Source organism: Ovis canadensis, chromosome 18, assembly GCF_042477335.2.
Source record: "Ovis canadensis isolate MfBH-ARS-UI-01 breed Bighorn chromosome 18, ARS-UI_OviCan_v2, whole genome shotgun sequence".
Lineage (NCBI taxonomy): Eukaryota > Metazoa > Chordata > Mammalia > Artiodactyla > Bovidae > Ovis > Ovis canadensis.
The window spans coordinates 33428872-33449523 of record NC_091262.1 but is presented as its reverse complement, the minus strand read 5'-3'; the positions used below and the strand labels follow the sequence as shown (position 1 = coordinate 33449523).

The 20652-nt window shown below is 49.2% G+C and overlaps 1 protein-coding gene across 4 annotated transcripts; it reads left to right on the top strand.

Annotated features, from left to right (window-relative positions):
* The first annotated feature begins 398 nt into the window (after positions 1–398).
* On the top strand, positions 399–20017 carry PLIN1 (perilipin 1). 4 transcript variants are annotated; one of them, XM_069560298.1, is made up of 11 exons: positions 399–591; positions 5200–5408; positions 5821–5922; positions 6573–6631; positions 9316–9520; positions 11372–11454; positions 13446–13710; positions 14241–14413; positions 16173–16364; positions 16773–17018; positions 18034–20017. In XM_069560298.1, exons 4-11 carry the CDS (start codon positions 6587–6589, stop codon positions 18373–18375), a joined length of 1551 nt encoding a protein of 516 aa, XP_069416399.1. In that variant the 5' UTR covers positions 399–591; positions 5200–5408; positions 5821–5922; positions 6573–6586; the 3' UTR covers positions 18376–20017. The 4 variants fall into 4 exon arrangements, 3 of the variants coding, with proteins under 3 accessions (XP_069416399.1, XP_069416398.1, XP_069416400.1); XM_069560297.1 differs by lacking the exon at positions 399–591 and having other exon boundaries at positions 5821–5985; XR_011250500.1 differs by lacking the exons at positions 399–591; positions 5200–5408 and having other exon boundaries at positions 5825–5985; positions 18034–18970; positions 19444–20017.
* Positions 20018–20652: the final 635 nt, after the last annotated feature.

Here is a 20652-nt window from a genome sequence, read left to right as displayed (position 1 = left end):
GTATGCTGCTGCTGCTGAATCGCTTCAGTCGTGTCTGACTCTGTGTGACCCCCTAGATGGCAGCCCACCAGGCTCCCCCGTCCCTGGGATTCTCCAGGCAAGAACACTGGAGTGGGTTGCCATTTCCTTCTCCAATGCACTAAAGTGAAAAGTCAAAGTAAAGTCGCTCAGTCGTGTCCAACCCTCAGCGACCCCATGGACTGCAGCCTACCAGGCTCCTCCATCCATGGGATTTTCCAGGCAAGAGTACTAGAGTGGGGTGCGATTGAAGTAGTTTGTTAATCCGATACTTCTAATTTATCCCTACCCCTGTTCCCCTTTGCTAACAATAAGTTTTATTTCTATGTCTGTGAGTCTGTTTCTCTTTTGTATGTAAATTCATTTGTATTATTTTTTAGATTCCATATGTGCATACATGCTAAGTCACTTCAATCATGTCCAACTTTGTGACTCTATGGACTGTAGCCTGCCAGGCTCCTCTGTCCAAGGGATTCTTCGGGCAAGAATACTGGAGTGGGTTGCCGTGCCCTCCAGCGGATCTTCTCAACCCAGGGATTGAACCCACATTGTTTATGTCTCCTGCATTAGCAGGCAGGTTCTATACCACTACGTGATACCATATAATATTTGTCTGAAGACATTTCTTAGATATATAGACCAGCACATTCACAGCTGAACATTGTTGCCTAGAATTTGTTTATTCAACAACAAATGTTTGAGTGCTGTGCTTAGATCTGGGATCCATTTGTATACAGGATGACCAAGGTCCCTGTGCTCATGGGGTAGTTGGACAGAGTTGGGGGCGGGGCATATAGGGACAGGGAATAAAAGGAAATAACTATGTCCTTCAAGCTGCTGCTGGAAAGTGGACTCTTCCCATGGGACTCTGTTAGACCCTTTTCACCACTTCTCACTTCTCACCCACATTCTGGATGCCCAGCTGACATGGCCAAAGAGCCAGCTTTGTCAACAGAGCTTTCAGGCACAGAGCCCTATACTCCCTCTGGCCCAAAGCCATGACTTCAAAGTCTTAACACTGCCCTTTGGCCCAGGTTGCTCTCTTGACACATAGATAATTTGACCTAAACATTGAAGTGAGGTGAAGGCAGAGGCCACTTCTTCAGGTACTTCCCTCTCTCTCTATTACTGTCTTATATTTTCAAAGCCCAGGTTGGATCAATAAGTATTAAATGTATCACATATTTAAAAATTTTTAGTAATTTTTATTGGAATGTAGTTGCTTTGCAATGCTGTATTTGTTTCTTGCTGTACAGCAAAGTGAATCAGTTATACATATATCCACTCATTTTTAGATTTTCTTTCTGTTTAGATCACCACAGAGCACTGAGTTCCCTGTGCTAAACTGTAGGCTCTCATTTATTTCTTTTATGAATTGTATCAAGTATAAATATATGTCAGTCCCAATCTCCCAACTCATTTTACCCTCCTCCCACTTTGATAACCATAAGTTTCTTCTCTACATTTGTGACTCTATAAATATTTTTGCTTTGCAGACAAGTTCATCTCTACTATTTTTCTAGATTCCATATATAAATGATATTATACAATGTTTCTCTCTTTCTGACATAACTCTACTTTGTATGATAGCCTCTAGGTCCACCCACATCTCTACAAATGTCATTTCTTTCTATGGCTGTCTAATATCCCATTATATATATATGTACAACATCTTTTTTATCCTTTTGCTTTTGTGTCCTGGCTACTGTAAATAGTCCTTCAGTGAACAGGGTGTGTGAATCCCTTAGGATTATGGTTTTCTCTAGATATATGCTTAGGAACGGGGCTGCTGGGTCATATGGTAGTTCTATTTTTAGTTTTTTAAGGAACCTCCATACTGTTCTCCATAATGATTGTACCAGTTTATTTTCCCATTGACAGTACAAGAGGGTTCCCTTTTCTCCTCACTCTCTCCAGCATTTATCGTTTATAGCCCGTTTAATGATGGCCATTCTAACTGATGTGAGGTGATATCTCATTGTAGTTTTGATTTGCATTTCTCTAATAATTAGCAATGTTGAGAATCTTTTCAGACGTTTGTTAGCCATTTCTATGTCTTCTTTAGAGAAATGTCTATTTAGGTCTTCCACCTATTTTTTGATTGGGTTATTTGTTTTTGATATTGAGCTGCATAAGCTATTTGTGTATTTTGGAGATTAATCCCTTGTTGGTTGCTTCATTTACAAATATTTTCTCCCATTCTGAGAGTTGTCATTTCGTTTTGTTTAGGGTTTGCTTTGCTGTGCAAAAGGCTTTTAAGCTTAGGTCCCATTTTTTAATTTTTGTTTTTATTTTCATTATTCTAAGCAGTGGATTGAAAGAGATCTTGTTTTGGCTTATATCAGAGAATGTTCTGCATATATTTTCCTCTAAGAGGTTTATAGTACCTAGCCTTACATTTAGGTCTCTAATCTATTTTGTTTTTGTGTATGGTGTTAGGGAATGTTCTGATTTCATTATTGTACATGTGGTACAAGTGGTTTTCATTTTGTACAAGTGAGTTTTTGCAGTACCACTTATTGAAGAGACTATCTTTTCTTCACTGTATATTCTTGCCTCCCTTGTCATAGAAAATGCTCAAAATTCTCCAAGCCAGGCTTCAACATTACATGAACCATGAACTTCCAGATGTTCAAGCTGGATTTAGAAAAGGCAGAGGAACCAGAGATCAAATTGCCAACATCCATTGGAACATTGAAAAAGCAAGGGAGTTGTAGAAAAACATCTGCCTCATTGACTATGCCAAAGCCTTTGACTGTGTGGATCACAACAAACTGTGGAAAATTCTTCAAGAGATGGGAATACCAGACCACCTGATCTGCCTCCTGAGAAATCTGTATGCAGGTCAAGAAGCAACAGTTAGAACTGGACATGGAACAACAGACTGGTTCCAAATAGGGAAAGGAGTATGTCAAGGCTGTATATTGTCACCCTGCTTATTTAACTTATATGCAGAGTACATCATGAGAAACGCTGGGCTGGAAGAAGCACAAGCTGAAATCAAGATTGCCAGGAGAAATATCAGTAATCTCAGATATGTAGATGACACCACCCTTATGGCAGAAAGCAAAGAAGAACTAAAGAGGCTCTTGATGAAAGTGAAAGATGAGACTGAAAAAGTTGGCTTAAAACTCAGCATTCAGAAAAAGGTCATGGCATCTGGTCCCATCAACTTCATGGCAAATAGATGTGTAAACAGTAAGAGACTATATTTTGGGGGGGCTCCAAAATCACTACAGATGGTGATTGCAGCCATGAAATTAAAAGACACTTGCTCCTTGGAAGAAAAGTTATGACCAACCTAGACAGCATATTAAAAAGCAGAGACATTACTTTGCCAACAAAGATCCATCTAGTCAAATGTATAGTTTTCCCAGTAGTTATATATGGATGTGAAAGTGAACTGTAAAGAAAGCTAAGTGCCGAAGAATTGATGCTTTTGAACTGTGGTGTTGGAGAAGACTCTTGAGAGTCCCTTGGACTGCAAGGAGATCCAACCAGTCCATCCTAAAGGAAATCAGTCCTGAATATTTGTTGGAAGGACTGATGCTGAAGCTGAAACTCCAATATTTTGACCACCTGATGCAAAGAACAGAGTCATTTGAAAAGAGCCTGATGCTGGGAAAAATTGAAGGCAGGAGGAGAAGGGGATGACAGAGGATGAGATGGTTGGATGGCATCACTGACTCAATGGACATGAGTTTGAGTAAACTCAAACTCCGGGAGTTGGTGATAGACAGGGAGGCCTGACATGCTTCAGTCCATGGGGCTGCAAAGAGTTGAACATGACTGAGCAACTGAACTGAACTGAGGTGGTCATAGGTGCAGGTACATGGGTGTATCACTGGACTTCTATCTTGTTTCCCTGATCTATATTTCTGGTTTTGTGCCTGAATCATACTGTTCTGATTACTGTAACTTTGTAGTATAGTCTGAAGTCAGGGTGCCTGATTCCTGCAGCTCTGTTCTTCTTTCTCAACATTGATTTTACTATTCAGGGTCTTCTGTGTTTCCATACAAAGTGTAAAATTTTTTGTTCTAATTCTGTGAAAAAAATGCCCTTGGTAATATGATAGGGATTGCACTGAATTTGTAGATTGCTTTGGGTAGCATAGTAATTTTCACAGTATTGATTCTGTCAATCCAAGAACATGGTATAGCTTTCCATTTGTGTCATCTTTGATTTTTTCATCAGTATCCTATAGTTTTTGCCTCCTTAGGTAGGTTTATTCCTAGGTAATTTTTTTTTTTGATGTGATGGTAAATGAGATTGTTTCTGTAATCTATATTTCTGGTCTTTCATTGTTAGTGTATAGAATTGCAAGAAATTTTTATGTATTAATTTTGTATCTTGCAACTTTACTGGATTCACTGATGAGCTCTAGTAGTTTTCTGGCAGCATCTTTAGGATTTCTTAGGTATTGTATCATGTCATCTGTAAACAGACAGTTTTACTTCTTTCCATTTTGGATTCCTTTTGTTTGGAATCTTTTGGATTCCTTTTGTTTCTCTTTCTTCTCTGATAGCCATAGCTAGAACTTCCAAAACTGTTGAGTAAAAGTGTCTAGAGTGGACATCCTTGTCTTATTCCTCACCTTAGAGGAAATACTTTCACCTTTCACCATTGAGTTTGATTTTAGCTCTGGGTGTGTCGTATGTCTAGATGTGTCATATCCTTTATTATGTGGAGGTAGGTTCCTTCTAAGCCCACTTTCTGAAGAGTTTTTATCATCAATTGGTGGTATCACATATTTATTATTCTTTTTGGAGACTCCACTTGACTCTTTCCTCCCCTTCCTGACTTCTAGTTTCTTGCCTTATCATATCCTAGACATAGAATTGATTACAGAGGATCTGTTACACATCTCCATTCGTCTCTACTTGCTGCCTCTTTCTCTGATCGCCCACGGTGTACAGCTTAGCAGAGAGCCAACAGTAGGTACGATTTTGCAAAAAATAAGGGAAATAAGTTTTGTCCTATTACCAGTGTTAATTAAAAAGCCCTTCTTAGATAATCTGAAACCTATGGTTTACATCACAGCCCTCCATCATCTCTGAAGCCAGGAATTAGCACTTGGGGTCCTGTCTGATTCATTACTAAGGAAGGGAGGGGAGGTGATCAGTGGCTGTCTGGATGCTATTGATCAGTAACTGAATCTTGGTCAACATTGTCTTTTCCAGACTTGACAAAATCCATTTGGCTTTCTCACTGCATATTCTGGTGGCATCTTAAATCAGGCAGAGTTCAATAAACTTTCTGGAAATCTGGAATTTACAGAGATTGAAATAGCTCCATTAAAACCTAGATTGTCAAGGAATCTACCCCAGCTCTGGTTTTCTTCTTCACTGAGAGTAATTTATCTTCATAATCAAAAGACTAACACGTTCAGGTAAACTGTGTTCCTGTGTGGGTTTAAATCTTACTGTTCAAAAGTCATTCTTGATAGTAAAAAATAAGGATGAGGGAAATGGATTAAAAACCATTCCACAGGACCCTCTATGGAAAAGGAGTCAAAGATTATAAAACTTTAGAGGTTATGAGTTTAATGACATATACCCCAACATCTTCTTTCTGGAAAACAGCTTTTTTGAGAATTGAGGGTCAGAAATGGGTCACAGAGCAGATATTTCATTGCTCAGGAATAATAACTGCTCTGAGTCTGGTTTTCCCTCAGCCCTGCTCTCTACCCCCTAGTTGGCTAAATCTCCTTACAGAAGTCAGGATATGCCCAGGGGACCCTGGGTCAAATAACCATGACAACAGGCTGACCGGACTTTCTCTTCCTCTCTGCCCTCCTCTAGTTGGGAGGTGTTAATAGCTTTGCTCAAGAGCAATTGGATTTGTTTCCTCCGGACGAGACTCGGCAGCCTGGGCTCTGTGGCACTGAGACAACATCAGCTGGAGTGAGTGTGGGGCTTCCGAGACAACCTTACCTGGTTGGTTTCTGAGAAGTAAAGAAATTGAGGGTAAGGGTCTTCTGGGAATTTTACTGAGGATGAAGAGGCCTGCAGGGAAACCCCTGAAGGAGAGGTTATTGAGGGTGAATGACCAAGAATGTAAATACTCTGCAGCCACTGGCTTTTCCAGAACACAACTGAAATGGCTGATTTTACGAATGGCTACTTTCTTATCTGGCTGAGCAGGGGAAGGACTGGCAGCTATGCTTGCTTAAAAAGAGAGGAATTAATGCAGAACTTTTTCATTAAAAAAAAAAAAAGACTAAACCTGAAATTCATTCTTTTAGTCTCTTGGACCCTCATCTAAGAGCTCCCAAACTTCATCTAAAACCTCTTATCTCTTAGAAGCTACTTTCATTTTTTGTTTCTTACCCTGAATACTTAAAAGAAACTTCGGTCTCGACAAGTAGGCTGCCAGGCCTCATCATTGTAGGACTCTAAGGACTAGCCACTTGTCTGTGAAATTCATCCTCCAAATACCTTCTCTTCAGGGAACTTGAAGCCTGGGTCCCTTGATGGCCTTGAGGGATAGGGACTGACCCCGTGGATCTCAGGCTGAGGACTTTCTCATGGACCTAAAACCTTGTGCTTTGCAGTTTGAAGAGCTCCAATGGCAGTTAACAAGGGCCCCACCTTGCTGGATGGAGACCTCCCTGTAAGTAACTTGGGCTTATATGAAGAGTAGACAACTCTAAGGGGAGGGAGCAGCTGGGAGGAAGGGCTCAGGGGGCTTAGAGCAAAGTATGTCTAGGTTATATTCATAATTCATTGAGCATTACATCTTCATTATTATTGCTTTTGCAGAAGGCTGTTAGAGAATGTGAGGGGTGGGGGGTGGGATGATGTCTTTTAAAAACTAAGCACCTGGGAGAAAAAATTGGCTGGTGGGGGACAAGGAGAGGAAGGCAAATACTGTATTCTAAAGCCTGACACAGAAGTCCATGCTTTGTCCATTCAGGCAAAACTGAATTCTCAGGACCAAGACTCTGCATTCTGTAACTCCAGAGCTATCTTGGATATGTTAGTCTATGTAAATGGCACCTCTTAGAGCTACACAGCACACGTTATGTATGTGAGGAGGGACTACAGGGGCAGTGTGTCTAGTACTGTTTGTCTAGCCTGGTCTTCAGCATGACTCAGACAGGTTTAACACGTTTAGGTGTATTGATGCCTCCTGGCAAGGCCTCTCCAACTTAGGCACAGTTCAAATAATGAAGCTGAAAAATTGTGAGCCCATCTAATATCCATCTTGTCCCAAGTTAGGCTTTAACTCACCTTTGCACTAGGAATTGCCATGTGTTGTATTTGATCATAGAACACAGAGGGGCATAAAATGGTCACGTGCATAATTAAGCCACCCTAACAGATGGTAGTGTATTCCATCCCAGGACCTCTCCTTCTTTGGCTTTGCCTGAATCAACTCCCGAAGGCTTTGTCCAAAATGTTAAAGAAAATTTTTCTTGTTTACAGTCATAACCTTTTTCTAGTTCAAATTGTCAAACTCATCTGCAAGGCCAAAACCTGAAATATTGTAGCCTACGGTCTGGTGTACATGCAAGTCTCCTACAAACAGAAGAAGCTAGGTCTTCCCCTCTGGAGAAAAGCTATGCAGCAGTGCAAATTCAAAACTACAAAAAGAACCTGAACATCTGAGCCAGACTTGGGATGTTTATGTGGAGAATTCCTAATATTCCTAAGAATAGACAGAAAAATACAATACCCTTCACTAGCCACAGCAACCAAATCCCATGGACATTCTGCCTTCTCCTCACCCATCCTTTCACCCATCTTATGTTATTTTGAAGCAAACCACAAATTTGCCATCTCAGGCCTGAGTTGGAAGCCTGGCTCTGCCACTTATTAGCTCAGTGTGTTGTTGGGTAAGTCACTTCATATTGCTGAGTCTTTCTCTCCTCAGTGGCAAAGTGCTGGTGACAGTGCTGACCTCAGAGGGTTGCTGTTAGAGTTACATGAGGTTACGTTACCGAAGCACCTCAATCAGTGCCTGGAGCATAATGGCACTGAATAAATATTGTCTCTCTCTGCAAGATTAGAATCTGCATTTTTTTTTTTTTACTCAAAGACCGCTTTTTAAATTTTAACTAAGATTCCTAGGTGATCCAAAGTTTAATTATATGCCTGCTGCCAAAGTTAGAATGCATTAATAAGAGCCCAGCATCCCAGGAATGAGAGGTGATGGTCTCACTGGACCTCACACATTCAGATCATACCTGGAATGCTGTCTTCAAGCTTTAGTGCTATAAAGGCTGTGTCAAAATGTAGTGTGTGCAGAGGATGGAATTAGCAGATCAGGGCACTGATTCGTTTATAAGCTAAGTTAGGAACTAGAGCTATTTAGAATACAGAAGGAACTGCTAAAGGCAGAGATGCTTATCTTCAAGTGTGTGAAAGGCCAGCCCATGAATGATGAAATAGATGTGCTCAGCACTGTTCCACAGGGCAGCGGGTGGAGCAGTGGGTGGAGGTGGATTCCAGTTCAGCCACGCTGTCCAACAAGGGGCATAGGCCACTCTATGAGGAGTGAGCTCCATTCGAGGAGAATTCCAAATGCAAGCCTCCCAGACGGATGTGGGAAGCACTCTTGCTTCAGAGGCCCCTGGAGGCCTAGGATTCTGTCATTCTGTCCAGCTGGGCAGGTCTACACACCTCAGGTGCAGCCCTGCCACCTGTTGAGCTAACATGACTCTGCAGGCTTTAGGTGAGGCCCTGGAGGTACATTGGTGGGAGTCTCCTGGGATGGAGCCAAGCACACAGGTGATCAGCACAAGCACAGCACCACGTGCGAGTCCGGACACATCCCAGGGAGGGAGATGGTGACTTCTGATAGGAGGGAGAGTCAGGAAGTTTCTCAGGAGAAACAATGCTCAAGCTGCGTCTTCTGTCAGACAGAAAGGGCTGTGGGAGGGAAGGGGAGCACCCCAGGCAGTGGGACCAGCACTGGAGGCAGGGAGGTGTGTCCCAGAAAGACCCAAAAGATGCTCAGGGGAAGCTCCCGGTCCACGGTGGACTGAAGCGCCAGACAGGTACACCGGCTCCTCACTCCTGGCCGTGAAGTTCAAGTGGCTGCAGGGTGGGGTGGCCCCTGGAGGGTGGAGGCTGCCTCAGGAGCTCTCCAGAACCAGGACTGTGACCAGGAGAGCGCGGCCACCGGCTCTTGCGTTTCCTGGGAGGCCTGCAGAGGCCTCTCTATTCCGGATTCCTCCTAGGTCATCTGGACCCAGGCCAGCCCTAGTGGGCACTGCAGCTCTGAGACCGCCTCCCCAGGAGGTGGGAGAAGGAGGTGGGCTGATTTCTTTCGCTGCTTTCCTTCCATGCCAGGAGCAGGAGAATGTGCTGCAGCGGGTCCTGCAGCTGCCAGTGGTGAGCGGCACCTGTGAGTGCTTCCAGAAGACCTACGCCAGCACCAAGGAAGCCCACCCCCTGGTGGCCTCTGTATGCAATGCCTACGAGAAGGGTGTGCAGGGCGCCAGCAGCCTGGCTGCCTGGAGCATGGAGCCAGTGGTCCGCAGGCTGTCCACCCAGTGTGAGTCCTCATGGCACTCGGAGGCTGACTGCCTGCCAATCTTTTACCTGTCTGCCAGTCTGTCTGATAGCCAGCTTGTCTGTTTGCCTTTTTGTTTGTATCTGACTACCTTCCTAACTCTCTACATCCCATTACATAGTTGTTTCATTTATAGATACAGGTGATTTAGATGCAGATATGTGGCACAGAGACTGCCTGCCAATACAGGAGACGCAGGTTCAATCCCTCGGTCTGGAAGATCCCCTGGAGGAGGGCATGGCAACCCACTCCAGTATTCTTGCCTGGAGAATCCCATGGCCAGAGGAGCCATGGGGTCCATGGGGTCGCAAAGAGTCCATGGGGTCGCAAAGAGTCCATGGGGTCACAAAGAGTCAGATGCGACTGAAGAGACTTAGCGTGCAAGTATGTTACTGAGAGATGAGAGACAGATATAGACATAGGTCTCATCTCATCTATAATGCCTCATCTCTGATCCAGTTGGCATTTTCCTAGGATGATAATTGGCAGGAGAAGGGGTGGACAGAGTTATGGGGTGGGCAGTGGGGGGTGTGGGGCAGACCAGACACACAGTTTAGCTCCAGATCCAGCAGCAGCAGAAACTGGCAGAGTCTGGCACAGAGCCAGTGGGCAGGAGGGCTGGCCTGGCAGGGCTCAGGGGAGTGGAGGGAAAGGGGAAGCCCTCTGGGTCCCGCAGCTGATGCTCCTGGCCCCATGACAGGCAGTGGCAGAACAGAGTTGCCAGCCAGGGCCCTGAAGGTGGAGGATAGCTTATCAGGCCTGCCCCTGTTCAAGTTGTTCTGCCTCATTTGAAAATATGGTCTCCCTGGCACAGCTCTTGACAGGACTGAGGGAAATTCCAGCAGTCTAGGACCTTCCACCATCCTGAAGAGAGTTATGGGTACCTGTGGATTTGGCACAGCAAATAGGAGAGGACAGATACAAAGAAGACCTGGGCCTGGGCCCACCTCCCTGCCTGCAAGCTCCTTAAGTAATCTCCCTGGGTCTCATTTGGCCCAATATCAGAAGTCAGCTGAGTCATCTGAACTCTCTGCTGCTTGAGAATTTTGTGAAAACCTAAGATACCTGGAGAAAGAATATGTGAAAGAGAAGATGTAGGTATCCTTTGAAACTGTGATCTCCATGATCACGGGCGCAGAGCTGACGTCCTCAGTAGCCCCTGGGCCATGTCTTCCAGGAGCATTGGCATCCTCTGTCACTTGCCCCTTTCTCTTCCCTGTGACCCTCTTCCCACTGCTGACCATCTCACTCCTCAAGGTTAAAATGAAGGGTCACAGACCATCTGGCACTCTAGACCAGCCTGTCATCTCTGGCCCTAAGCAGTGCCAGGCCAGCTCCCAGCAAGGTCTTCCCTGAGGGCCCGACTGCCTTTCCTTCCTGCTGCCACTTCTGCTTTCCCCTGTCATGTTCGCCCAGCGCTCACCCAGACAGGGGTCATAGGAGGACGAGAGTTGGTGATTCCCATAGGTTCTGTCACTTCTTTCTCCTGACAACCCTGCAAGGTTTGTCCACATTAATGCACACTTGACAAATAAGGAGCTTGAGGCTCGGCTAGGTTAAGACTTGCCTGAAGTCACACTGCAGATGCAGGTGCCGGGCTCTGAGAGCAGGTGTGCATGACTGCAGAGCTACCCAGAGGGGAGACATCCCGGTGTCAAGGAGTCACTGTAGATGGGGGCCAGTGGTGGCAGAGGGCCTCAGGCTGCCCAGCACTTTGGAGGTGGCAGGGCTAGGGGTTTGGAGGGCTCCAAGGTGCCTTCCTTGGCACAGAGGCCCCTGGTAGGTCCTCACAGTAAAGGCAGGGTTCACCCCACCACGGCCTTTTGCTTCCAGTTGTAGCTGCCAACGAGCTGGCCTGCCGAGGCCTGGACCACCTAGAGGAAAAGATCCCCGCCCTCCAGTATCCTCCTGAAAAGGTGAGCCCCTCCCCTCTTCTCTGCACGTCCACCTTCTGTTGTCACTGCCTCTCAGTGGAGGAACAGGCATGAGCCCATGATGCAGGATGGCGTGGCTTATGCCTTCCCAGGCTGGTGGCCACTGCCTGCCCCTAAAACTGCACAACGGGCTTCTTCCTCTCCCTGTGGGACCAGACAAAGGCAGGCTTTCTGAAACCAGCAGGCACAGCCCAGAGGCAGACTCATACAGGAGCTGGGAGTGGGGGCCACTGCTCCTGATCCCCCCTCTATGACATACCCCATGGGCCTACATCAGACCATTTGGTGACTGCTGCTGCTGCTGCTAAGTAGCTTCAGTCATGTCTGACTCTGTGCGACCCCATAGATGGCAGCCCACCAGGCTCCCCTGTGCCTGGGATTCTCCAGGCAAGAACACTGGAGTGGGTTGCCATTTCCTTCTCCAATGCATGAAAAGTGAAAGTGAAGTCCCTCAGTTGTGTCCGACTCTTAGCGACCCCATGGACTGCAGCCCACCAGGCCCTCCGTCCACGGGATTTTCCAGGCAAGAGTACTGGAGTGGGGTGCCATTGCCTTCTCTGATTTGGTGACTACAGACGCCTAAGATCATGGGTCACACTCACCAGATCTCAGGATTGCTGTCCCATGTCTTCACAATCCAACACCTTATGAACCACGAGACTGAAAAAGTCATTTCACCTGGATACGTATTCACTGGGTATTTGCCGTCTTAATGGCCAGGTCTGGTGCTTCAGGGGAATACATTTCACTCTCAGACCTCATCCATCTCACTGATAAACTACCACTCATCTCACATTTACTGAGTGAGCCCTAGCCTATGCCAGGAGTCATGACACGTGATTTATAGAGTTCTCTCCTTTAATCCTCTTTCCCCCTGGTGGCTCAGACATAAAGAATCTGCCTGTAATGCGGGAGACCCAGGTTCAATCCCTGGGTTGGAAGATCCCCTGGAGGAGGGCATGGTACCCCACCCCAGTGTTCTTGCCTGGAGAAGCCCATGGACAGAGGAGTCTGGCAGGCCACAGTCCATGGGGTCACAATTGGACACAACTGAGCGACTAACACTTTCAAACCTTCTGGGATAGGGGTGGTATCCCCATTTGACAGAGAAAACTAGTGACTTCCCCCTGACCACACAGCCTGAAGTGGAAGCCTCAGGAGAGCAGGGCTGTTCAGCTCTGAGGCCTTGCTCTTCACATATTTTTCCAGATAAAGGGCAATACCTTTGTCACAAAGAAGCTCCCAAGTCAAAGGAGTTGTTCAGTCGCTCAGTTGTGTCTGACTCTTTGAAACCCATGGACTGCAGCACACCAGGCTTCCTTGTCTTCACTGTCTCCCGGAGTTTGCTCAAACCCATGTCCATTGAGTCAGTGATGCCATCCAACCATCTCATCCTCTGTCGTCCCCTTCTCCTCCTGTCTTCAATCTTTCCCAGCATCAGCGTCTTTTCCAATGAGTTGGTTCTTTGCATCAGGTGGCCAAAGTAGTGGAGCTTTAGTGTCAACACCCGTCCTTCCAAGGAGTATTCAGGAACCCAAGGAACTGTATTAAAAGGCAAAAAGTCAAAGGAGAGAAAGACGTTACTTTAGTGCAGAACCTATATAAAGGCCAGCCACATTCTTACGATCGCCTAATTATAGATGGGAATGTGAGGAGTGCTCTGAGGGCAGAACAGAAGAAACAGTGGAGGAGGTGCCTTGAGGATATAAGGACAAGTGTTATCAAGAATTTGGTCACTGGGGTGATTCTTGAAGGATGATTAGCATCTCAACAGGCAGAAATGGGGTACAGAGAAGCCAAGAGATCCAAGTGGTTGGCGCAGAAAGGACTCAAGCCCTTTCCCTTTAAAGTTCAGCTTAATCAAGGTGCCCCAATACTGGCGCCAGTCCCCTGGGCCTTTAAGTGAGACTTTCCTGAAGCGGGATGTAGGCCCTGCCAGAGCCTCACGTCTGACTCCCCATCCCTTCCACCAGATCGCCTCTGAGCTGAAGGACACCATCTCCACCCGCCTTCGCAGTGCCAGGAACAGCATCAGTGTGCCCATTGCCAGCACTTCAGACAAAGTCCTAGGGGCTGCTCTGGCCGGCTGTGAGCTCGCCTGGGGGATGGCCAGAGATACTGCCGAGTACGCTGCCAACACCCGAGCTGGCCGGCTGGCATCTGGAGGGGCTGACTTGGCCTTAGGTGGTGTCGAGAAGATGGTAGAGTTCTTCCTCCCTCCAGCCAACGAAGAGTCAGGTATCTGCCATTGTGGGGGTTGCTGGAAAGGGAGATCCCCCTCACCCTTGCCCTGTTGCTTGTGGATAGGAAGAAGCAGCCAGGGCTCATCTAGCCACTGCTCTCCCTGGTGGCTCAGAGGTTAAAGAATCTGCCTGCAATGCAGGAGACACAGGTTCTGTTCCTTGGTTGGGAAGATCCCCTGGAGGAGGACATGGCAACCCATGCCAGTATTCTTGCCTGGAGAATCCCATGTACAGAGAAGCCTGGCTGGGTATACTCCTTAGGGTCATAAAGAGTCGGACACGACTGAAGTGACTGAGCACACGGCCACTGCTGTGGAGCAGGGAAGGCCCAGCAAGATTTCCAGAGGGCTCCATTTTCATTTGGCCCCTCTCCCCATTTTTAAGTGGAGAAAGTGACTTCCCCAAATCTCCAGTGAGCTTGTGTTGGAGTAGGGTGATCCCTTTCCAACTCTAGACACAACCCAGCTTTGTCCAGCCCCTCTCTGATCTGCTTTCCTCTCCTTCCCCCCTACAACTCCCACCTAGCCCCTGCCCCAGGACTGCAGGATGCCCAGAAACCTCCCAAGGCCAAGCCGAGCTTCGTGAGCAGGGTTGGGGCCCTGGCCAACACTCTCTCTAGACACACCTTCCAGACCACAGCCCGGGCACTGAAACAGGGCCATGCCTTGGCCATGTGGATCCCAGGTGTGGCGCCTCTGGTGAGTGTCTGCCCTAAGTTGCCATGGCCTGGGAACCCTGTGGACCTCCTGGTCCCTCCCATCCCCTATCCAATTCCACCTCCTGTCCCCAGAACATCCTTTCTTCCAGCTGGTGGGGTGGGGGTGGCGGGGGGTGGGTGGAACATTAGGTCTAAGGATAAGAGACCTTAGGTGGGGTGGAGGGCTAACCCTCTAGGATGCAAGGGGAGAAGAGGGCAGGCCTGCTTGTTAGGATCATCCTGCCCCACCCCACCCCCTTCTGTCTCTCCCATTCTCCCTCTAGGTTCCACTCTATCCCCCAACCTTCTTGGGAGAAAGCAGAAACCTCCCCCCCCTCATCTTCTCTGTAGGCACTTGGGAGTGCCACCTCTGAATCAGCAAGGTGCAAGGCACCAAACCCCTCCTGTGGGGCAGAGAGCGCCTGCTTGGGCATATCCCTGACTTCCCCCAGGCTTCTGGTTTCCCTTCTAGAGGCTTCTGATTGGCATCCCACTGCACCTCTGGTAGAGCTGTCTTTTCTAGCCCCAGATAGGGCTTACTCCCCCCAACACCACACTCTCTGTGTATTTTAGCAGGGATAGCCTGGATTTTTTTCATAGGAACTTTAATAAGAAACTAAGCCCCGTGCCCCCACTAAAAAAGGAAATAAAAACGTTACCGCATAAAGGTCAGTGAACAAGATAACCACTTTTCAGTCATCATGAGGGTGGCACTTTTAAAAGCACTGTCAAACCTGGCTCATTCATTTAAGCAAATGTTTGCTGAGAGCCCACCACATGCCTGGTCCTGTAGGGAGCAGCAGTTCTCCCCTGTCTCCTACACTGGGGGTCACTTCCCCATGGGGGCTAGGCTAACTCCTGTGTCCTAGCCTAGCCCATAGTGGTTGGAGGCCACTCTGCAGCACAACCTCAGAAACCACCATTTACATAGAAAATAATGGTGTCCCCTAAGGTTGTGTAACAAGGAGACTCTGTTTGTGGGGCCCCCTAGGGGTTTGAAATGAGCTGGGCTGTGCCTCAGTGGACACCTGCCCACCTGCCCAGGTCAGTTTCCTCCCATGGGACCCTCTGGCCCTCTTGATTTTTTTCACTTTTTAAAGAACTGCAAGGAGTACCTCTGAAAGCTAAACACACACATCCCCTATGACTTAGCAACTCTACCCAACAGAGAGGAGAGCTTATATCCCTCAAAGACATGTTGGAAATGTTACTATCAGCTTTATCCTTAGCTAAGAAATGGGAACAACACAAATGTCCATCAGCGCTGAAATAGGTAAATTTTGGTATATTTATTCAGTGGGGTGTGACACAGAAATGACAAAGGAGGAACTGTTCAGACAGTACTGTGGGTGAATCTTACAACATGACATTGAACAAAAGCTGTGCATGGAAGGAAACACGTGTGAGGCCATTCACAAATGGGCGGGATTGATGCTTGGTGATAGAGGCCAGTGTGGTCCCCTGAGGCGGTACCGGCTGGGTGAGGGGCACGGGGTTTTCTGGGGTGTTGAAAATGGTCTCTGTCTTGATCTGTGCTGGTCACACTCACATGTGTTTCTAAAAATTCCCAGAGCTGTACACTAAAGCCGTGGGCACCTCAGTGGGTGTAAGTTATCACTCCATAAAAAGTTGGACAGTCCCCTGGGGCCAGGCCCCGCTCGCCTCCCCCTACCCTGACCTTGCGGGGCTTTGCCTGCTGGGGCTGCCTGGCCTCTGGCAGGGGCAGTTAAGCGAGCGGACCGCCGCCTTCCTGCCCTCAGAGCAGCCTGGCCCAGTGGGGCGCGGCGGCGGCCGGGCAGGTGGTGTCACGGCGGCGGAGCGAGGTGCGGGTGCCCTGGCTGCACAGCCTCACCGCCACCCGGGAGGAGGACCACGAGGAGCACACGGACACTGAGGGGGAGGAGACCGAGGAGGAGGAGGACTCAGAGACCGAGGACAGCAAGCTCAGCGAGGTGAGGGGAGAGTGCCAGCCGAGGGGGTGTGCAGGACCCTGGGGGTCCCGCGGCCCCCTGAGGGGGTGAGAAGCAGAGGCACAGGGTGACACCAGGGTCTCTGCCCCCAGGCCCAGGGACGTGCACGTGGGTGCAGCACTCTTCCCCTCACCCCTGAGCACCCAGCTCATAGTTCTCTCAGCAGATCCTCACAACAACCCCATAAAATAGGACAGAGACTGTCATCCCCATTTTGCAGATGAAGAAACTGAGGTTCAGAGCACAGAAGTGACCTTCCTAAGAGCCAGGCCTATAGTTCCTTCTTTTCCCGATTTAGTGTCCAGATTCTTTCGCCTCTGGCTCCAGGGATGGTGAGGGGACGGGTCAGGGGAGTTGCTGTGGAGGCACTGACCCTGCTCTGGTCACCAGGGAGCAGGCCTGCCCGGCCCGCAGGGCCTCCTGGGCAGCATGGCGCACACCCTGCAGAAGGCCCTCCAGAGCACCGTCTCAGTCGTGATGTGGGCACCGGCGGCTGTGCTGGGCACGGCGGGGAGGATGCTGCACCTCACGCCGGCCCAGGCCACCTCCTCAACCAAGGGCAGGGCCATGTCCCTGTCTGACGCCCTGAAGGGTGTCACTGACAACGTGGTGGACACAGTGGTGCACTACGTGCCGGTGAGCGCCCCCCACCCTTCTGGCTAATGCCCACCCCCCAGAAAAGCAGATTAGACTGAAGGGGCAACAGCGGTTCTCCCTTCCCCAGTCTCTGATCCTCGATGCCCCAGAAACATTCTGACATACTGTGGCTTTGACTGGGGGCCTTTGCAGCCCCAAGAATATAGAGACTGGTGGCCTTGGCCTGAGACCCTCCCCCACATCCATCCTTCCTACCTGCTGCTGGAGAGGTCACCAATCATCCGTCTGGGGCCCTCACTGGCCCAGCCCTCACCCCTCAGCTCCCGACCGAGGGGCCTGGCAGGTTTGCATGCTGCTCCCTAGGGAAGCGTTGGAGGGAGGCTTCCAGGACCCCTTGGGGGGTGGGCTGTGTTTCAGGGGACAGCAGCTGCCCCCATCCCAATTCCAATACCTGTTCCCAGCAGGAAAACCCCAGGGGTGCCTACTATCAGTTTGGGGGTCCCTGGGTCCCTTCCCAGAGCAAGTTAACAGGTCATGCAGGCTCTAGAGAGCAGGTCAGAGCAGGAGGCCCCTTCAAGCTGAGGGTGGAGAGGGCTGGGAGGGTAGGGGTGGGGAATGGGTTACTAGTCACTGATTCACACCAAGAGGCTTAAACAGGGGTCTTGGCAGAGAGCTCCCTTCACTTTGGACCCAAAATGGAGCCAGATGTGGATACCCTGACCCAGGCAGGGGCAAGGTGTGGGCTGTCCTTAGCTTATGGAATTGGGCCAAGGAAGGGTCAGGAAAGCCCCTGACCTCCCACTGAGGGACCTCTGAGGGGGATCCCGGGGTCCGGAAACTAGAGGGTGGCTGCCTGCCTCGCCTTGGGGGTCCGCACTTGCACGCCGGCAGGGGTGGCCGCCCTCGGCAGGTTCCCCTGCATCCTCCATCCCCGTCCCACTCCCGCCTGTGCTCTCCGGATCGCGCGTGACCGCGGGGCCGCAGACAAGGCGGCGGTGGGAGGTGCGGGGACAAGGGCCAAGTTGAGGGCCCTAACGTGGCTGCCGGCCCTCAGCTCCCCAGGCTGTCGCTGATGGAACCCGAGAGCGAATTCCGGGACATCGACAACCCTCCGGCCGAGGCCGAGCGCCGGGAAGCGGAGCGCAGAGGGTCCGGCGCGCCGCCCGCTTGCCCAGAGCCCGCCCAGCGCCCTGCGCAGCCCCGCGGCAGCCTGCGGAGCGCTCGGGGCCCGGGCGCGGAGGAACGCGTGGACGCAGCCGCCTTGCCGCGCGCCGCCTTCCCGGCCATGCCCCGCGAGAAGCCCACGCGCCGGGTCAGCGACAGCTTCTTCCGGCCCAGCGTCATGGAGCCCATCCTGGGCCGAGCGCAGTACAGCCAGCTGCGCAAGAAGAGCTGAGCCGCCTCCCCACCGCCCTCCCGGCCCGGCGCTCATCCCCCACCCCGGGCCAGGCCGCTGTGGCCAGCAGACAAACAGAACCTACGAGAAGTGAGCGTTGGCTTCCTCAAAGTAGTCCCGCTGGGTCCCGAACCTCCTTCCAAGGATGCTGCTAAGGCACACATCTTTTCAGCATCCTCTTTGGGCTTAGCTATCAGAGCCCATTTTTGAGAAACATCAGAGTAGTAGTCTGATTCTAGGCCTTGGTTTTTTGATTTTTTTTTAACCAAAAGATTAATTGCCCAACTTATCTCTCACTTCTTTCACCAAATTTGTGGCCCTCTGACATTTAACTGTTTCCATATTTACATCCATCCTCTGTAGACAAATATATGCTACCAGCGAGTAACGTATCACCACGCCAAGGGTTCAAGCAGGCGATCCTGACACATGTTCAGGCCCCGAATGCGGAGATTCCTGTGAGTACACAGGCTCTCAGCTGACTCCTTCAAAGGGAACAGCGTGCGTGTGTGGTAAGTCGCTTCAGTCGTGTCTGACTCTTCGCGACCCCACAGGCTGTAGCCCTCTAGGCTCCTCTGTCCATGTGATTCTCCAGGCAAGAATGCTGGAGTGGGTTGCCATGCCCTCTCCTCCAGGGGATCTTCCGGACCCAGGATTGAACCAGTGTCCCTTATGTTTCCTGCATTGGCAAGCGGGTTCTTTACCACTAGTGCCGCCTGGGAATCACCTAGATACATATTAGCATCATTTTCTGAGAAGCCTGACCTCTTCACAGGCTGAATCCTCGCGTGTGCTCTGTAGCGCCACCTTTCTGTTCCCAGCTACATTGCCGTTTGCACCGTTCCGGTTTTACACCTAATGTTCACTCTTCCTTCCACGTTTTGAGTGCTGGCACCCCCAGTCCTAGGAGACAATAGAGAACGTTAGATATATAAACAATATATATATAGAATCCATCGGGCGTCCCTTGGTGGCTCAGCGGTAAGGAATCCACCTGCAACACAGGAGATACAGGTTTGGTCCTTGGTTGGGAAATCCCTTAGAGTAGGAAATGGCAACCCACTCCAGTGTTCTTGCCTGGGAATCCCTTAGACAGAGGAGCCTGGTGGGCTACAGTCCAGGGGGTCGCAGACAGTCAGACACGACTGAGGGACCGAACAACAGCAGCATGGACCCTATAGCCACAGCTCATTCCAAACCTGTGTTTGAAAGTGTTAATATTCGGTACATTTAGAAATGCATACATATAATTTAAAATTCAAACATTGCGAAAGGGTGTGTGCTGTCCTCCCTGAGTTCCCTGGTTCCCCTTTCCCAGAGCACTCTTGGCCCCAGTCTTGTGCACCCTTTCCATTACAGACTGAGGGTGCGCAAGCACACGTGTGTGCCCTCCCCACTCTTTATACACACTGTGGGTGTTACACTCGCTGCTTTTTCACTTAGCAATACATCTTAGAAGTATTTTTGTAAGCAGTATCATAAATCCTCCTTGCTGTTTTAACAGCCACATAATAAGTGCTTCATAATATAGACGTGCTATATTTGATTAAACCAGTTCCTTAATCATGAACTTTTCTGTTATTTCCTTTTTTTTTTTTTTGCTACCAGGAGCAGGGCTGCAATAAATATATTTATACAACAATGTTTCATGTAGATGTGTGCCTGTATCTATAGGGTACATTTATAACTTGAAACCATGACATGTTGAGTGAAAGAGCACATTCATTAAAAAATATTGGTAGGTGGTACAGTGGATAAGAATCCGCCTGCCAACGCAGGGGACATGGGTTCGATTTCTGGTGCGGGAAGATCCCACATGCCGTGGGATGTGGGCCATGTGTCTGGCACATGGACTTAGTCCAACAAGTCCATGTGCCACAATTACTGAACTCGGGCCCTAGAAACCCCTGCCGCCCAAGTGCTCTGACTACTGAAGCCTGCACCCCTAGAGCCCCTGCTTCACAAGAGAAGCCACCACAATGAGGACCCTGAGCACTCAAGAAAGAGTAGCCCCCTCACTGCAACTAGAGACAGCCTGTGCAGCAAAAAAGACCCAAAACAACCAATAAATAAGTAAATTATAAATAAAAGAAAATACTGATAGATAATAGCAAATAGCTTTCCAAACCAAACTTGGTTTTCCTTGTTATTGTCATCTGTACCTGCACAGGTAATTCTGACATTTCTGTCCATCCTTTTGACATCTGTATACACACGCTTATCCCCTCACCCATGAGTGCCCTCTTGGCCTCCACTCTGTCGCACACCTAGGAGTCC

What these genes read in the sequence shown, in the direction of transcription:
- PLIN1 (XM_069560298.1), top strand. Translation starts at nt 6,587, where the DNA reads ATGGCAGTTAACAAGGGCCCCACCTTGCTGGATGGAGACCTCCCT. An exon ending in TCCAGCCAACGAAGAGTCAG is followed by an intron (nt 13,711 to 14,240) that starts GTATCTGCCATT and finishes ACTCCCACCTAG; the next exon opens with CCCCTGCCCCAGGACTGCAG. An exon ending in TCCCAGGTGTGGCGCCTCTG is followed by an intron (nt 14,414 to 16,172) that starts GTGAGTGTCTGC and finishes TCCTGCCCTCAG; the next exon opens with AGCAGCCTGGCCCAGTGGGG.